Source organism: Scyliorhinus canicula, chromosome 10, assembly GCF_902713615.1.
Source record: "Scyliorhinus canicula chromosome 10, sScyCan1.1, whole genome shotgun sequence".
In the NCBI taxonomy this organism is placed as follows: domain Eukaryota; kingdom Metazoa; phylum Chordata; class Chondrichthyes; order Carcharhiniformes; family Scyliorhinidae; genus Scyliorhinus; species Scyliorhinus canicula.
The window spans coordinates 77,841,564-77,861,289 of NC_052155.1; the positions used below are offsets into that span (position 1 = coordinate 77,841,564).

Genomic DNA, 19,726 nt, shown 5'->3' on the forward strand with positions numbered 1-19,726 from the left:
CAGTAACATTAGTGTTATTAGTGCACTGCATTAGTTACTACTGCATTAGTGTGCAGATACCAATTACAAAAAACATAGTGCAAATAACAGTACCAGTCTCGCAGGTGGACCCGCCTACTCTACACTATTCTACCCCCCCTGCTGATGATTAGTTCCCCGAAGAAGTCGATGAATGGTTGCCACCTCCGGGCGAACCCTGATAATGATCCTCGTACGGCGAACTTGATTTTTTTCCAAGCCGAGAAAGCTTGCCATGTCCGACAGCCATACTTCAGTCTTTGGGGGCTTTGAGTCCCTCCAGGCCAACAGTATCCGTCGCCGGGCTATCAGGGAAGCAAAGGCCACATCGTTGGCCTCTATCCCCACCTGTATTCCCGGGTCTTCCGACACCCCAAAAATCGCCACCTCTGGACTCATCGCCACCCTTGTTTTCAGTACCCGGCATATGACACCCACAAATCCCTGCCAGTATCCCCTGAGTTTTGGACACGCCCAGAACATGTGGACATGGTTCGCTAGTGCTCCCCCACATCTAGCACACTTGTCCTCCAGCCCAAGGAATTTGCTCATCCGGGCCACCGTCATGTGGGCCCGGTGAACCACCTTGAACTGAATCAGACCGAGCCTAGCACATGTTGCGGTTCCATTTACCCTCCTCAAGAGCGTCTGCCCATACGCCTCCCTCCAACTCCCCACCAAGCTCCTCCTCCCACTTAAGATTCAGTTCCTCGGTCCCTGTGTCCTCCGCTCCCATAAGCTCCTTATAAATATCTGAGACTCTCCCCTCTCCTACCTCACCCCTGGGAATTACCCTGTCCTGGATCCCCCTTGGTGGAAGGCGTGGAAAGGACGGGATCTGGCTACGTACGAAAGCAAGTACTGAAAGTCATTCCCCCTCGCCAGCCCAAAATTCTCCTCCAGCGCCCTCATGTTCGCGAAGCCCCCTTCCAGGAACAAGTCACCCATCCTTCCCACCTCCGCCACACTTGAAACCCGCCATCCATCTTCCCCGGGACAAATCGGTGGTTGTCACATATTGGGGACCAGACCGACGCTCCTACTTCCCCCGCATGCTTCCTCCATTGGCCCCAAATCCGCAAAGCCGCTACCACTACAGGGCTGGTGGAGTACCTGGCCGACGGAAGCGGCAGGGGAGCCGTTACCAGGGCTGCCAAGCTGGTGCCCCTGCACGAAGCAGCCTCCACCCGCTCCCAAACCGACCCCGTACCCACCATCCATTTCCTTATCATGGCTATGTTAGCCACCCAGTAGTAGTTGCTGAGGTTCGGCAACGCCAGCCCCCCCTCGCTACGGTTCCATTCCAACATTCCCCTCTTTACCCGCGGAGACTTCCCCGCCCAAACAAATCCCAGGATGATTTTATCGATTCTTTTAAAGAAGGACCGCGGAATGAAAATAGGGAGACACTGAAAAATAAACAGGAATCTCAGGAGGATCGTCATCTTCACCGTCTGTACTCTCCCCGCTAGTGACAGCGGGAGTGCATCCCACCTCCGAAACTCGCTCCTCATTTGCTCCACCAGCCTGGACAAGTTTAACCTATGCATCTTATCCCAGTCGCGCGCCACTTGTATCCCTAGATATCTAAAACTTTCCCCAACCAGCTTAAATGGTAGCTCCCTCAGCCTATTCTCCTGACCCCTCGCCTGCACTACAACCATCTCGCTTTTTGCCATGTTCAACTTGTAGCCCGAAAACCAGCCAAACTCCCCTAGGATTTCCATAATCCCGTCCATCCCTGCCGCTGGATCTGACACATACAAAAGAGTATATTGCTTTTGTATTTGAATGCTGTAACACACTTGTTATCTATTGAGTAAAAATAAATCAAGAGGGACAATATTAAGGCAAAAGATATAAACAAAACTAAGTCCTGATTTAAATTTTGAGCACCGATGATGCTTATCTGCATATAAATGGTCTTGCACGAAGCACACAAATTTGTCTATCGAACCTCAGATGTCACATATTTCTGTATGTAAAGTTCACACTTAATTGGATCTACTTTCATATTCGTAAAACAGTGCAGAATCACAACTGAAAAGTGGAATCTATTCAATCGAACATGAAGAAAACAGACAGATAAAATTAAAATAAGTAAATATTAAAGATACATGTAAACATACAATCAAGTATCGATAATCAGCAATATTCACCAATAAAAGGAAGACTCAATCAAATTGCTTGAAATATTTTTTGATTGTGTTAGCTCGCACAGCAGATAAGATGTATAGCATAAGAAAGATAAGAAAAATTGCACAAACTTACAATAGGAAGCTTACCCACATAATAGCATTTTCTGCTTGGAAAGTCTAGAACAAGTTTTCCATAGTCAGGCTGTGCCCATATGAGAAGCTTGAGCCTCAAGTTCATGCATTCTCAGGTTTAACATTTTTGGCTGAAAGAGGGGCGGGATTCTGCAAAAACCGGCGGGGCGGGCAACTCCAGCGTGAAGGAGTGGCGTGAACCACTCCGGTATTGAGCCGCTCCAAAGGTGCGGAATCCTCCGCACCTTCAGGGGCTAGGCCGGCGCTGGTGTGGTTTGCGCCAGCGCCGAAGGGCCTCCGGTGGCCGGCGCGAGATGGCGCATGCGCCGGAACGCCAGCGTGTGCTGCCGTCATCCCAGCGCATGCATGCGCAGGGGGGGTTCCGCAGACTGTTACAGCGGCCGACGCGGAAGACTAGAGTGCCCCCACGGCACAGGCCCGCCCGTGGATCGGTGGGCACTGATCGTGGGCCAGGCCACTGTGGGGGCACCTCCCGGGGCCAGATCCCCCCCCCCCCTCCCCCCGCACCCCAAGAGGACCCCGGAGGCCGCCCATGAAGCCAGGTCCCGCCGGCAACTACCTGTTGTAATTTGCGTTTGCGGGACTGGCCGAAAACGGGCGGCCACTCGGACCATCGCGGGCCGGAGAGTCGCCGGGGGGGCCGCTGCCTGTGGCCGCCGACCGGCGCAATTCCGGCTCCCGCCAAAACTCCGACTCCGGAAAATTCGCCAGCCAGCAGGGGCGGGATTCACCCCCCCACCCAGCGAGTCTCCGACCCAGCAGGGGTCGGAGAATCCCGCCCCTCAGGAGGAAGGCTATGGCGTCTAATATGCATTTATTATGTACAGGGTCTAAAACGTTTTAAGCCACTAATTGACATTTCACAGACTTTCTGTTCATAAGCCCCACATAATGCAATGAAAAATAATGGTCGATGAATAAACTACATCAGAAAGATTCGGGCAGAAATGGTTTGGAACAAGGGTAGGGCAGGCAAGTCAGAGCAAGCCAAGCATGGCTCTGGCATTGCTGCAAAAGTCCCTAGCCCATCCAAATGCCTTTTGTCCAGCTTCTTTTATCAGTCAGTAGCTCGAAGAGTCCTCGGCCTGGATCTTCATCCTACAGGCAAGTGGTAGGAGTCGGGAAAATTCCAGCTTACCTTGGGAGAAAGTGCCTGCAAAGGTGGGATCCTCATTGCTGGGCAGTAAGAGCAGGCTGCAGTCGGGCCAACCGACCCAGGAAGACGTTGGGAGACAGCCGTGGGTTGCTGGGTGCTGAGACGGGTGGCTTAAAAGGCCTCCCAGGTGCTGTGGAACTCTGTTCCGGTTAAAATAAAAACATAAAGGCACTACAGCCCTCCGCCCCCACCCCTCACACCCTTTCACCTTCCAAACACTCACCACGTTCAGTCCATGCCACTTCATGCCCACCACCCAACCCCTATGGCCCCTCATGCCCCCATGCCAAGCCTTTAATGCCCATTGACCCACGATATACTGCCGAGAACATGCAAACCCGATAGTTTCAGTAGGATGTAGGGGCAGTAGGGGCAGCACGGTAGCATTGTGGATAGCACAATCGCTTCACAGCTCCAGGGTCCCAGGTTCGATTCCGGCTTGGGTCAATTTCTGTGCGGAGTCTGCACATCCTCCCCGTGTGTGCGTGGGTTTTCTCCGGGTGCTCCGGTTTCCTCCCACAGTCCAAAGATGTGCAGGTTAGGTGGATTGGCCATGATAAATTGCCCTTAGTGTCCAAAATTGCCCTTAGTGTTGGGTGGGGTTACTGGGTTATGGGGATGGGGTGGAGGTGTTGACCTTGGGTAGGGTGCTCTTTCCAGGAGCCGGTGCAGACTCGATGGGCCGAATGGCCTCCTTCTGCACTGTAAATTCTATGTAATTCTATGTAATGTATTAAGAATCCCGTTGGGTTTTACAAAGGATTTTCAGACCAGCTGGTACCATTAATGGTAGATATGTTCAATGATGCTTTAGCGTGAGTTTCCCTGCCTGGTGCCTCCATCTCCCTCATCTTAAAGAAAGATAAGAGCCCCATGGAGTATGGTTCTTCCAGGCCCATTTACTGAATGTGGAAGCCAAGGTATTGGCTACAGTGCTGGCTTTGCATATAGAGTCACGTGTCCCAGGTATAGGTGCAGAAGACCAGACAGGATCTGTGAAGGGGCATCAACTGTCGGCTAATGTACGGCGGCTTCTGAAAGTTGTCCTCTCCCCTTCTTCAGCCTCTAAGTTGGAGGTGATTATATCTATGGATGCAGAGAAAGCATTTGACAGGGTAGAGTGGGAGTACCTCATTAAGGAGCTTGGGAGGTTTGGAATCGGGCGCAAGTTCACTCTATACAGAAGTAGCTTCTGTATCGAGTCCCCATGGCTAGTGGTCGCATTAATGCGACAAGTTCGGGATACTTCCCAATGAACAGGGGTACAAGTCAGGGGTGCCTATTATCGCTGCTCCTTTTTGCCCTGGCGATAGAACCCATAGTGATAGCACTGACTTCTTCCAGAGGAAATTACAATTCCGAGGGAAGATCTCTTGCTACACTGAGATGTTCCGGTGAGTGAAGTTCCTCAGTACACTAAAGGAGCAACGTGTGGCCTCGGCCATGCGTTCCCAGCTGAGGCCCCCTATCAAACCCCGGTGCCGTTTTATAGTGTTGTGTTTCTCGGCACTGTGAGCACTGGGAAACATGTGGCTAAATACACTCACTATGGGACTTTTTCCCATTTAGTTAAATCCTGCCCATAATCTTTGCTTTCTACCTTCTTGGTCAATGCGTGCTGCTTTAGCGGATTCGATAGTTACCTAGGTTTTCAGTCACGTCTCATTATGTAAATTTGCATTCAGTGTAATTCTTAGCACAAGAGTGATTTAGGATTGTGAGTCAGGCTTGCAGTCTGGCTCAATGACACAAGCTAGAAGCCACATATATTCATGCTAGGGCCCTGTCCTTTGCAGAACATGCCCACCATTGCACCATTTTCAACTAACATAAGCTTGAAGAACAGTCATTTCCTGGTTCATTCCCCAGGGCAATGACTTGACCAATCAGAGACAACCTGCCGGTTGAATTCGAACAAAGCTGGACAATCTCACTGCACGGTAAAGGGCAGCACGGTAGCATTGTGGGTAGCATAATTGCTTCACAGGTCCAGGGTCCGAGGTTCGATTCCGGCTTGGGTCACTGTCTGTGCGGAGTCTGCACATCCTCCCCGTGTGTGCGTGGGTTTCCTCCGGGTGCTCCGGTTTCCTCCCACAGTCCAAAGATGTGCGGGTTAGGTGGATTGGCCATGATAAATTGCCCTTAGTGTCCAAAATTGCCCTTAGTGTTGGGTGGGGCTACTGAGTTATGGGGTTAGGGTGGAGGTGTTGACCTTGGGTAGGGGGTAGGGTGCTCTTTCCAAGAGCCGGTGCAGACTCGATGGGCCAAATGGCCTCCTTCTGCACTGTAAATTCTATGTAAATCAACTGTTCCATGTTGCATTCTCCATAGCAATACCTCCACCAATTAGAGTCCACTTGCCATCCAATCAGCACTGTCCTCTCATGCAGTATAAATTGTTGTTCCCCTTTCACTATTGGTAATTTCTAGAGGGCTGTCCTGATGAGTACAAGACAAAAAGCTTTGATAACATAGCTCTTTTTTTCAGCAACATTACACGTCTTACTGTATGCAGTGTAATTTGCACACACGTACCGCAATCTTTCATAAAAAGTTCCTCAGGAAGTGAAAATATCAGTTTTAGAATGGATGCCAGCAATCAAAACTCACTCGCTGCAGTAAATCAACGAAACTAAACAAAAATTATCTTAACCTTCAGGGGATAGAGGTGGCTGATCCGATTCAAGGTACAGCTGAGAGAAGATCGGTCGAGGAGAAATACTGTTGGAACGAAGTGATGCCTCTATTGAATTATGAAGAGCCTCTTCAAAGCGTGCAGATTTCAGCTGCCCAGCATATGAATTTCCCATTGTCTGTAAACAAGATAAAGCAACATCAATGAGCAATGCATAAACTAAATATCTGATTATTGGTACTCTCAATATAAATTATCAGGTACTTAGAACTTACATAGGACAAGAGTAGGCCATTCAGCCCATCAAGCCTGTCCAGCCATTCAGTGAGATCATGACTGATCTGTGACCTAACTCCACATACCTGCCGTTGGCCTATATCCCTTCATATCTTTGCTTAACAAAAAACTATCTTTCTCAGATTTAAAATTAACAATTGTCCTAGCTTCAACTACTGTTTGTAGATGAGTTCCAAACCTGTACCACTCTTTGAGTGAAGAAGTTCTTCCTAACATCTCTCCTGAAAGGTTTAGCCCTAATTTTTAGATTATGACCCCTAGTTTTAGGATCTCCAACCAGTGGAAATATTTATCCACACAGTCTTTACTGTTAATGTTGTGAATACTTCGATCAGATTATCCCTTAACTTTCTAAATTCTAGCGAAACCATGTCTAATGTCAACCCCTGTAATCCAGTTATCATTTTTACAAACCTATGTTGCACTCCCTCCAAGGCCAAAATACCCTTCCTAAGGTGTGGAGCCCAGAACTTCAGGCTCCAATAATATTATCTAAACGAAAGTCAAAAGCAAACCTGGCTTAAAAAAAAACTTTAAAATGCAATTTATTTAATCCTTTTTCATCGAGCAGGGCTGTCAGGTTTTTTAAACAACTTGAATTTTCCAAGATGCTTTGCAGTAAACATTTTATCACATCAAAGCTGTGCGTGCGTGGACATTGAAATGTTGGCAGACATTCGCACGGCATTTTGGTTAATCCGGAGATGCACTCGGCTAGATTTAATGATAATAATCGCTTATTGTCACGAGTCGGCTTCAATGAAGTTACTGGGAAAAGCCCCTCGTCGCCACTTTCCGGTGCTTGTTCGGGGAGGCCGGTACGGGAATTGGACCCGCACTGCTGGCATTGTACTGCATTACAAGCCAGCTATTTAGCCCACTGTGCTAAACCAGCCAGATTTAGATGTTTTATTGCAATGTTACACAGAGCATGTGGTAGCTATAAGAAATTCCCATGTGTTCTGGAAGATGGAATAGATCATCAAATTATGCTACCTCTCTCCCATGACCCAACTTCAGAAGGGGGAAGAAAAACGAAAATTTGGGGAAATCTTTTCCTACCTATTTCAACCCTTCTCCCACTATTTCAGATGACATAATTTCTTAGCCTTGTTATCATAATGAGACAAGAAACATTACATCAGTGAATCTGACAGCATCCTCATTGCCAACGATAGTGATCTGTTATCTAAATGTAGTCAGTCAGCATGGAGAAAGCAGATGGCTGGCTGAAAAGCCAACACTATTTGATCTTAGCAAAATGCTAGTTAGGATTTAAGAACATTGAAAGTTGGCAGTGCAGTGCCTGTCCTCAGATGCTTAAAAGCTTATTCTGCTCCTAATTTCGCACCTTCAGGGGCTATGCCGGCGCCGGAGTGGTTTGCGCCCCGCCTGCTGGCGTGGAAGGCCTTTGGCGCCACGCCAGCCGGGGCCGAAGGGACTCTGCCAACCCGTGAGAGTCCACGCAGGAACATCAGCGGCTGCTGACCATCCCCGCGCATACACAGGAGGGATTCATCTACACGCCAGCCATCGCAGAGGCCTACACGGCCGCTACATAGGAAAAGGCTTCCCCCACAGCACAGGCCCGCCCGCGGATCGGTGGGCCTCGATCGCGGGCCAGGCCACCATGGGGGCACCCCCTGGGCCCAGATGGCCTCGCGCCCCAGGACCCCAGAGCCCACCCGCGCCGCCAGGTCCCGCTGGTAAGGGACCTAGTAGTCTAATCTACGCCGGCGGGACTGGCAAAGAACCAGCGGGACTTCGGCCCATCACGGGTCGAAGAATCGTACGGGGGGGGGGGGCGCTGCGAGCGACCGGCAACTGGCGCGGCGCAATTCCCACCCCCGCTGAATCTCTGGTGCCGGAGAATTCCGTGGACGGCGGGGGCGGGATTCACGCCACCCCCCGGCAGTTCTCTGACCTGGTGGGGGGTCGGAGAATCTCGCCCAACGTTTTTCGTGGAACTCGCTGCCCCATAGTGCAGTGGAATCGGAGTCATTAAATGGTTTCAAGAAGGAGCTTGATACATTTCTAATTTTTAAAAACCGGTTCATGGGGATATGGGGAACAAGTGTATAGCTGGATTGAAGACCAGGAAGAGGTCAGCCATGATCTGATTGAATGGCGTACAGGCTCAAAGGGCTGAATTGCCTACGTCTGCTCCTAATTCCCATGCCCCTATGTGCCGTCTGCTCAGGATCGCACGTTTCTGCCAAGGTCTTGGTGCAGTCATCCACAAATTGTAGATCTGGTAATCAAGTTTAGTTTTGTCACCGAGGCGAATGATATTAAAGAATTTTCCATCTTGATATTTTTTTAAGACTGACGCCAGAGAGCTGTTGATCTTTGGTGAGATGAATAGCCAACTGTCAAGTTGACTGTAAAGAGTATAGGAGCTATCAGATTGTCTTGCTTGACTCTAGTCTAAGCCACCGTGCCTCTCTGGGAGGATTTCCTCAGCCACAGAAGAAGTAGATTTAGAAGAATGCAATGTAATGATTTTCCCTGCTATGAAATGATGTGAAATAGCTTGCTAGTTTCCACAGCTTAATTTATCTCTCTTCTTGAATATAGGATGTGACCTAACGGCATGTCGCACCTGACTTGGGCCTATTTTTAAAAATAAATTTAGAGTACCCAATAATTTTTTTCACCTCCTGTTAAGAGGCAATTTAGCACTGCCAATCCACCTAACCTGCACATCTTTGGGTTGTGGGGTGAAACCCACGCAGACATGGGGAGAATGTGCAAACTCCTCAAGGACAGTGACCCAGGGCCAGGACTCAAGCCCGGATCCTCAGCGCTGCAGTCCCAGTGCTAAACACTGCGCCACATGCCGCCCCCCTGACTTGGGCCTCTTGCGAGATTTACCCTGCTCACCATGCCTCGTGAGACCTAATGGGATCCAGCGAAACATCACGATCTGGATCCTGCCCACACCAGGCAGGACCTAAATTTGCATATTTACGTGTGTAATTCGGAACACTTAAATATACACTTAAATAACCAGTATCCGGGATCTAATAGCCTAGCCGAGGTGACCCCAACCCAAAGATGTGCAGGGTAGGTGGATTGGCCACCTAAATTGCCCCTTAATTGGAAAAAAAGAAAAACATCATCCTTTGAATGAACAGGATGTTGTCCATTTGACCTCAGACTAGAGATAGCCCTAGTGGCTTCAAAAAAGCTTTGCAAGTCATGATGGTCAGAAAATTGTTGGACCCCTGGGGCTTTTCTCTTCCCACCACTTGTCCTTTATCTTCAGGATTTGTCTTGAGCGTCAGATTTGCATAGTTGGAATTCTCTCTTCGTGATTTGCAACCATAGGATGTTCTGCCAGTCAATAAAGGCTTCATTTCTGTTGTAGGAGGGTTTTTTTGGGTAACACTCTTGTGAAATGCCTTGAAACATGTTTTACAGAAAAGGTGCTGTATAAATACTAGTTGTTGGTGCTCCCTCCAAAAGTGCCATCCATCCATGGTTGTAGTTCCATCTCTGAATGGTGTAGTTGGTGCCTCTAGAAGTAGCAATGCTGGATTGTCAAATGTAAATGCTAGCCTTCAGTATAGCACCTCCTTGAGAAAGTACTTATATTATGTAACTTCTATTATTGTATCGTACTAATACACAGCAGCTACTCAGAAACCCCTGCTTTAAACTGAGCCACTAGTCAATTTGCAGCTTTCTGAATAGACAGCAAAATATCACTAAGTTTTGAAATTCTATTTTCTTCACTACTGTTTTGCTTTTTTGCCAACTCCCCCCCCCCCTTTCCTCACCTGAAGCGGTTGACTCTTCTCTACGGAAAGGCAACAGAGACATAGAGCACCATCCCACTACTTCTCCCAAGTGTTGTGAGTTTTGATGAAGATTATGGGCAAACTATTCATCCCTGTTGAGACAGCAGACATTGCAGCCAAACCCAATCTTTTCCACATCTAATATCCATGCATCAACATTTCCAGAAGGCAAATAACTGAATAACATTCTGAATAACATTCAGAAGCACGAACAATACGCGAATGTCCCCTCCTTTACCCAGCAGCAATGAAGCCAGTTAGAAGAATATAAGAAATGGGAGACAATTCGGCCCATCAAGCCTGTTGTGTCACTCAATACAATCATGGCTGATTGGATTGTGGCCTTAACCCAACTTTCCTGCCTGCCCCGAAGAAGCCTCGACTCCCATCTCATCAAAAGCCTGTCATTGGATCCTGACAGAGTTACCACAAGGAAGCGAAAATGGACGCAAAGCCAAAGTTTCAATTACACAAAATTACTATCTACAACTCCACTCCCCAAAGGGTCTCCCACCCCGACCCACAGCCAGGCCGGGGATTTTATGTCTGCAGGGCTCCCCTTGTTAAGGGAAAGCCCCCTCCCCGGGCCCCCAATCAGGGAAGCTCATATTCGTCCAAGGTCATGAGGAACCTCACAGCCACATCCTGCGACTCTCATGAGGATTACACCTGTCTAACTTAGCCTTGAGTTTATTCAATTATCCAGCCTTCAGTGCTCCCTGTGGAGAATTGCAAAAATTCCCGTTTGTATTCACCTTAAATGGGAGACTCCTTGGGCGGGATTCTCCCATCGGGCAGCTAAGTGCCGCTGCCGGCGTAAAATCGGGAGTGTGTTACTCTGGCGTCGGTGCCCGTTCCGGGACCCCATTCTGCAGCCCACTGGGGGCTAGCACAGCGCTGCAGCGGCCCACGCCACCCCCCCCCCATGCCACTACGGAGACCCCCCCACCCACTCCCCGGGGTCAGAACCCCCTCTCCCCCCACAGGCCGCCCCCGGACCCTTCAATACCGAGGTCCCGCCGACTCATAGGATGTTAGAACGGCGCTGGCGGGACTCGGCTCTTTGGTGACAGCCACTCAGCCCATCCGGGCCGGAGAATCGGCGCATACCCCAACTGGCGCCGCACCGACCACGCCGGTGCCGATTCCCCACACTGCGGAAAGTTGCATCCCAGCGTCGGGGCGGCGTGGCGCCGCTCCGATTCTCCGACCCGGCCAGGGGGGGTCGGAGAATTCTACCCAACTTATTTTTAAACTGTGTCCTCTAGTTCTAGATCACCCCCCCCCCCCCCCCCCCAAGGGAAATATCCTCTCAGTATCTAACCTGTCAAGCCCCTTCAGAATATGTTTCAATAAGATCACCTCTCATTTTTCTACAGTCCAATGAGTGTAAGCCCAATTCACTCAACCTTTCCTTTCGCCCGAGGAATCAGCCTACTGAAAGTTCTCTGAACTGCTTCCAGTGCAAGTATATCCCTCTTAAACAAGGAGATCAAAACTGTACACAGTACTCTCCGTATGGTCACTGCAATGCCCTGTAAAGCTGTAGAAAGACTTCTCTACTTTTACATCCATTCACCTCACAATAAAGACCAATATTCCATTTGACTTCCTAATTACTTACTGTATTTACATGCTGGGTTTTTGTGATTCTTGTACGGAGACACCCAGATCCCTCATTAACACAGTATTCTGTAGTCTCTCTCCATTTAAATAATATTCTGCTTTTCTATTTTTCTTGACAAAATGGGCAACCTCTTTTTCCTGCTCACTTAACCTATTTAAATCCCTTTGCAGAATTTTCCTGGTGTCCTCCTCACAATTTGCTGCCAACCTATCTTTGTTTAATCAGCAAATTTGATTACAATATAGTCGGCCCCTTCATCTAAGCCATTGTGAATAGTTGAGGCCCAGCTCTGATCCCTGGGTCAATCCACCCGTTACTGTTTGCCAACCTGAAAATGGCCCATTTATCCTGTTTTCTGTTCATTAGCCAATCCTCTCCATGTTAATATATCACCCCCAACACCTTGAACTCATATCTTATGTAGTAACCTTTCTTGAACACCTTGAGCAACTTTTGAAAATGAAAATAGAGTACGGTAGGATTTAATGGAAAAAGTCTATGTGCTATGTTGGGTGCGATTTTCTGAGTGTTTCCTAACAGCCGCACTGGCAAGATTGCGACCTGTATTTAATGGCACAAAGTGCCAGAATTGTGCCCCCACAAGCTTCACGCCAGTACTGGCTACCTCGCCAGCTGATCTTCCAGACTCGCGCCAGGCAGCTGTCCACTAACAAGGGGAAATTGTTTTTAAACACTCCCTCACAACTCACTCCCAATCAGCACACAAGCATGGCACCATGCAGACCTGTCCTTCGCTTTGTGGATGCCACCTGGCCAGGCTTCTGGATACCGTGGATGTGAGACGGGATATCCAGTTCCCCTGGGAGAAGTGGCAACAGCTGTCAGTTTGGGCACCGTGTCCAGGAGGACCGCCGTACCTAACTAAACAAGTCAGAGGTTTGCACCTCGCAATCACTCCACATCCGATCACTGCGCCTGTGCCCCAGCACACCCTGGCACCCACCACACAACCCCTCAATGTCCAGGTGCGGTGCCCACACATGCCACTAGTTATAGATCTCAACCTAATGCACCAAGTGCATAGCTCACTATACCCCTTATCCGTCGCTGCGGGAGAAATTTCATAATAGGCATGAGAGGGCCCAGATGGATGGTGGAGTTCCAGATATCAGAGTCCTCACCCCCTATAAGGAATGGGCCCAAGAGATCGCGGGGTTGACCGAGGAGTCACTGACAACGAGTTTAGCTTGTACCGCAGACGTGAGGATCCACTGCCCCTTCACCCAGGTGACCTGTCTCAAGTGAGCTGTTCACGTCAGATAAAAAGATCCTTCCCTCTCACTGACCACATATCAATTTTCTCACAGGTTCTCCATCTGATGGGGCAGGCCCATCTTGAGTCGCCCACCCCCGCCACCCAAGCAACCGCTTCAGAGGAGAGCCCAATGGAGACCAACACCGAGATGTCCCAGCTATCGCCCCCACCTTCCACCAGTGCGGACACACACCTCGGTGGGCGACATTAGTGGGCAGGCGTCTGGGGCACAATCCGGTGAGCACCACAGACGTGAAGGCAGGAGCATGCAAGGGAGTCAGCAGTCAGAGGTCTGCTGCATCCCAACACTCAGATGAGCCCCAGTCAGATGCAGAGCCTCTGGGCAAGGTTAACCCGGAGCTGATGCGGACACTAGGGCAGTCGTGTGATTCATGAGGGGATATCAGCAATATTCCGGCGAGTGCATAGCCGATTGGAGGAGTCCCAAAGGCGACGGGCGCAGGAGATGGAGCCGGCAATGCGTGGCACCAAGGCCAAGACTGCTAGGGTGATGACCACAGTGGAGAGCCTGGAGCGCCTCGGTGGTGTCCAACACATGGCTCAGTCTGTGACAGCCATGGCTGAGGGCCTCGATATCATGCTCCAGTCGCTGAGGGACATGTTCCAAATGGAGGTGGGCATTGCTAGGGCATTGCAGAGCATGGCCCAGTCATTGAGGACCATCGATGAGGGCATCAACACCATGGTTTAGAAAGACTGGCATAAACTGAGGAGCACCAGAGCTTACCTCACAGCGAGTGATCATCACTCTCTTGCCTTGTATATTGACCCGGTGACAGTGCCGACGCAGGTCCATCACCTTGGAATGATGTTACACAGAACCTTGAAGGGTGGGACAGTGTTGACAAATGGTGTGGAAGTGTCAGAGAATGGGTAAGAAGGATGGGGGTGTAGAAAGGGTGGTCAATGGGGGAAGGGGGTAAGTGGTGGCGGGAGTTGTGGGTGGGTTGGAGAAGTGAGCTGATGGATAAAGCCTCATCCAGGAGATGTGGGTGAGGATGAGGGCCACCCTTGCCCTATGGGCATTCCAGACTCTTGTCACGACCTGTTGGCTACTCCATCCTTTGGCTACTCCCGCGGGTCCTTCCCGGGCTCTCCTCCAGCCCCTCCTGGCCCACCTCCTCCTCGGATGCTGCCACATGTGTCTCCGCCTACTCCTCCCTCCTGTCACCCTGCTGCTGTGCCAGCTTGTGGAGGGCACAGCAGACCACAACAAATTGGGCAAACTCTGGGGGGGGAGGGGGTGTACTGCAGGGCATCACCAGAACAGTCCAGACATGGGAACCGTATTCTGAGCAGTCCGATGCACCGCTAAATGACCGCACAGTTGGTAGCATGGGCCTCATTATATCGGATCTCCGCTTTAGTCTCCGGCCTCTGTACTGGAGCCATCAGCCAGGACCTCAGCAGGTTCCCCTTCTCCCCCAAGAGCCAACCTGTCATCCTGGGATGTCCCTCAAAGACGCTGGGGATCTCAAGTGTGTCCCAGGATGTAGCTGTCCCTGGGAAACGTGCACACACATGCATGATCTGGAGGCGATGGTCTCACACAAGCTGAACATTCAGGGAGTGGAACCCCTTCCTGTTAATGAAGGGCATTACCTGAGGCCCCAGAGCGTGCAAGGCAGCAAGCTTGTAATCTATTATCCCCTGGACCTGAGGCACCATGGCAATGGCAAAGAATCCTGCTTGATGGGCATGGTCCAGCACAAAGTCGATATAGTCTGCTGCCCAGGATTATACGGCATCCGTGATCTCACAAATGTACTTGTGGGTTGTAGACTGAGAGATGCCGCTCATGTCCCCACCAAGCCCTGGAATTGTCCGGTGGCATAAAAGCTCAGGGCTGCGGTGACCTTCACGGCCATTGGGAGCGGGCATCCTCCTCCTCCTTGGGGTGCCAAGTCCACGAGGTCATGACACAGGATCTGCACTATTTCCGATAATGCCTGTACACCTTGAACTGTCGCCGGCGCCCCCTCAGGGTTCCTCCTTAGTCTTCAGGATGTGCAGCAGCCCGCTGCAAATGGGTTGCTGCCTCCAGCCTGAGTCAGCGCTGCTGCCTTCACCAGCGTCTGGCCGTCTGACCTGCCACCAGCACCGCAAGAGCTGCCACTGCAGGATCAGCAACACCATCCATTGCAGTATCTATAAGGAACTGGAGAAGGAGAGAGACCAACAATCAGTTAGGGCTTCCACCCCCAAGACGCTCAAATTCCCCAAGCCTCCCTCACACTTACGGGTCCCGCTTTGTCTGAGAATACCAAATCAATTGTGCTGGAGAACCCCACTCCGCACACTCACCCCCAGCCACAGCAGGGGCCCCTGAACTCCAGACACCTGCCGAGAACATTAGGGAGACCGTGTTCAGGTGCCCTCTTCTGGCCCAGACACTCACTCTTTAGTCGCAAGGATGTCCCCAGTGCTGAAGCCCAGCTCCTGAGTGTCTGACTATTGGCCACTGCCTCTGTGGTGCTGACGCCCTCCAGGGTTCAGGCAAAGTGCCCAGGCCTCACAGTTTGATTGGAATGTTGGGCAATAAAACATCTGAGACCTGGAACGTGTACCCATGGGAATGCATTGAGAATATTTTATTTATTAAACGGATAACAGTAACAAAGATTTGAAAATCAACTACGCAACATTTCACATATCACACTAACCATTAAACAACAGGGAAACATCACTGTAACATATTGGTACCAATACAAAGCAATAACAGCTCATTTTCACAAAATAATACACAGCATGTGTTATGTTCAGAACTTTGTCGTGAAAATGATCTGTCCATCAATGGGTGTATCAGTGCCATTCTCTGTCCAGGAGCCGCAGCTGTGCAGGCCCTCCCACAGAGCCCAATCTCACCGGAACCGAATCCCGGCATCCACATATTCCACTAGTGCTCAAGGTGCAGTTGAACATTTTTGACTTCCAGCATGTTTGACCCGTGGTGAAGTGCCAGTTACATACAACACTCACCACACCAGGAACAAAAGTATCAGCAATCTGCAAAAGCATTTCTTCAACGCCGCCATCAGGTGGCTCATTTGTAATGGGTATACACAATTTTGGAGGATGGCTTGTAGGCCCTGCAGCTATCGAAGCCCTTCATCCTCACCGCCCAGGGGTGACCTCTGATCTATGACGCCCAGCCCCCTGACCAGATCCTCGAACGCACCACCTCCCCGAGCACTGGGGCAACTGGAGAATGGAAATGGCTACTCGTCTCCTCTGTACCCCTCAGCAGCCATAGTGCCAGCTTCATATTTTTTTTTAAAGGAGTGCCAAACCGTGCCGCGTGATCCCTCACTGGGGAGCAGGTTAGTTCCCGGGAGGCCATTAGATTGGGCTTCCATCTCCCCAATGAGATGCAAATTGGTGCTAAATGGGGTCAATGATCTCGCCACGTTTGAACGGGTTCTGGAACCTGCCATCAGGAACGGGCCAGTTAGGTAGCAAACACATTCGCACCTGGCGCGGATCTCGATTTTGGTCTCTCCCGCCATTTAACTAGCACGCCCAGATCCACGCCGGGCGCAGCGCGCTTGTTAAATTGCACCCTACATCTACATAAAGGTTCCACTTTATCCACCCTGCCTGTAACATCCTCAAAGTAGTATCATAAATTTGTCAAAAAAAAACTTCCCTTTCACAAAACATGTTAACTCGGTCTGACTGTTACATGATTTTCCAAATTTCCTGCTGGCACTTCCTCAGTAATGGATTTGAGCACTTTCCCAATGACAGATGTTGAGCTAACTTGTCGATAGTCTCTTGCTTTCTGTCTCTCGCCGTAATAGAAGTGTTACATTTACAGTTTTACAAACCACTGGGATCTTTCCAGAATCTAAAGAATTTTGGAACATCACCACCAATGTACCCATATGTCCACAGCCACTTATTTTAAGACTCTAAGTTCATCAGACATAGACGTAGAATTTACGGTGCAGAAGGAGGCCATATGGCCCATCGAGTCTGCACCGGCTCTTGGAAAGAGCAGCCTACCTAAGCCTACCCCAGTAACTCCACCCTATCCCAGTAACCCAATCTAACCTTTTTGGATACAAAGGGCAATTTAGCATGGCCAATCCACCTAACCTGCACATCTTCGGACTGTGGGAGGAAACCCACGTAGACACGGGGAGAACGTGCAGACTCCGCACAGAGAGCGACCCAAGCCGGAAATCGAACCTGGGACCCTGGAGCTGTGAAGCAACTGTGATAACCACTGTTCTACCTTGCCACCCACAAGTGAGGCAGACTTTCAGCTTTTAGTCCCTTTCATGTCCCTAGTACTTTTTCTCCAATGAAAACCATTGTTTTAAGTTCTTCCCTTTTGACTCTTGATTTTCTCCTATTCTTGGGATGTTTACTGACTCTGTCATTTACCTGCTTCCCATTATTAATTCCCCACCTCATCCTCTAAGGGAGCAATGTTTACTTTAGCTACCCTTTTCCTTTTTATGTACTTGTCAGAGCTTTTTCTATCTGTTTTATATTTCTTGCCAGTTTAGTCTCACACTATAATTCCTCCATCTTTATGATTTTCGTAGTCATCCTTTACTAGTTTCTCAAATTTTCTCCATCTTCTGGCCCACCAGTAATCTTCACAGTATTGTTTGCCCTTCTTTCAATTTGATATTATCCTTTTTTAGCCACAAATGATGCATCCTTCTTGTCGAGTCTTTCTTTCTCAATGGAATATATATTTGTTGGGAGTTATGAAATACTTCCTTAATGGCTGCCTCTATTGTAGCTCCTCTACAGCTGTCTTGTCTGAGTTCAGCTAACAGTGTGACTGGTGTCTCAACCCAGTACATCAGGTAGCTCTATTCAGTCTCAATTGCGTTCTAAAAATTCAGAAATAAATCTTGTCCACTAGCGATGAAATAATTTTCGTTCAGGATTATGTTCAGAGAGCAAACATGTCTGTTAATAACATTTAATATGATTGATGTGCTTTTTGTTTAGTTTACAGCAACCTTCAAAATATTCATTACAGTAACATAATACATTTGCTCCCAAGGTAGCCAGCAATCTGGAGAGAAAAACAGAATTAATGGGCGCAATCCTCCCACAAGTGTTGTCTCCTGTGGGAAACATGGTGTGATTCCCGTCAGGTGGATCAGCTCAATCCAGATCGCAATCCACCCACACTTGGACATTTCTTTGGAGGTTGAGGTGATTTGCGCCGTGAATGAGGTGTTTGCGGCCTAACGATGCCAACAAACCCTGCTCCTCAGAGATTGCGGTGCCATTTTAAAAAGGTGCCCTTATTTTACGACATTCTGTTTATAACATTTAATATGCCTATGGTGTGCTAGCGTTCATTAGCAGAGGGATTGAATTTAAGAGCCGTGAGGTGATGATGCAGCTGTACAAAACCTTGGTCAGGCCACATTTGGAGTACTGTGTGCAGTTCTGGTCACCTCATTTTAGGAAGGATGTGGAAGCTTTGGAAAAGGTGCAGAGGAGATTTACCAGGATGTTGCCTGGAATGGAGAGTAGGTCATACGAGGAAAGATTGAGGGTGCTGGGCCTTTTCTCATTGGAACGGAGAAGGATGAGGGGCGACTTGATAGAGGTTTATAAGATGATCAGGGGAATAGATAGAGTAGATAGTCAGAGACTTTTTCCCCGGGTGGAACACACCATTACAAGGGGACATAAATTTAAGATAAATGGTGGAAGATATAGAGGGGATGTCAGAGGTAGGTTCTTTACCCAGAGAGTAGTGGGGGCATGGAATGCACTGCCTGTGGTAGTAGTTGAGTCGGAAAATTTATGGACCTTCAAACGGCTATTGGATAGGTACTTGGATTAGGGTAGAATAAGGGAGTGTAGGTTAACTTCTTAAGGGCAGCTGTAGCCATGCTGGCCACGCAAAATGGACACTGAGCCAAACTAAAATGGAAGACTGCTGGGAAACAGACAGTTCAGCCAGAACAGCAGTCTGCAAAGAGCAGTTTGCATTCTGCAGCAGCAGAAACCAGTTTGGGCTCAGGTGAAAAGACCTTAGCTAGGTGCAAATGGCAAAACGCTTTGCATGCTAATGAGGCCATCAGACTTGAACACCCACACAATAGATACATTTGGTTCTGAATGGACACATTCCAATCAAGACCCAGACATCGAGGCACCAGAAACCTCCGAACAAAAGGACATAAGAAACGCCCCCTCCATCACGGAGACCCCCTCGCATTGGGGAATTAATCCAGTATCGATAAGAAATTGATCCAATAGGTAGAGCCCGCCCGAGAAGAGGGAAGGACAACGGAACCCCTATAAAAGATAGGGACCTCGTGTTGTCCTGTCTGTTAAACCCGTGCTCCGGCTCCGACTGACACCTGGTATCCTGACTCCAGCCGTTGAGCACCAGCCGCCGAAACCGTAAGTTCAACGCTCGCTACGCGATCCAAGCCCACTAGACTCCCAAGTGCCAGAACGCTTGCTGAAGGCTGCAGACAAAACCAGGACGAAGGCCTCGTTCTCTGACCTTGCCTGTTCCTGTTAGATAAGTATTCTGTTTGCTTATGTTTAGTTGTAGCTTAGTCTCTTAGTGTGTGCATGAGTATTTATTATTAACTGTATAATAAATATTG

At 49.3% G+C, this 19,726-nt stretch overlaps 1 protein-coding gene across 3 annotated transcripts in view; it reads right to left on the reverse strand.

Annotated features, from left to right (window-relative positions):
* The window catches only part of greb1l (GREB1 like retinoic acid receptor coactivator), a 373,269-nt gene that overhangs the window by 146,783 nt on the left and 206,760 nt on the right, over positions 1-19,726 (reverse strand). For all 3 annotated transcript variants that reach the window (XM_038809210.1, XM_038809211.1, XM_038809212.1), the window contains one exon: positions 6,119-6,278. In XM_038809210.1, the coding sequence (XP_038665138.1) occupies positions 6,119-6,275 (157 nt within the window). In that variant the 5' untranslated portion in view covers positions 6,276-6,278. The remainder of the gene's footprint in view (positions 1-6,118; positions 6,279-19,726) is intronic.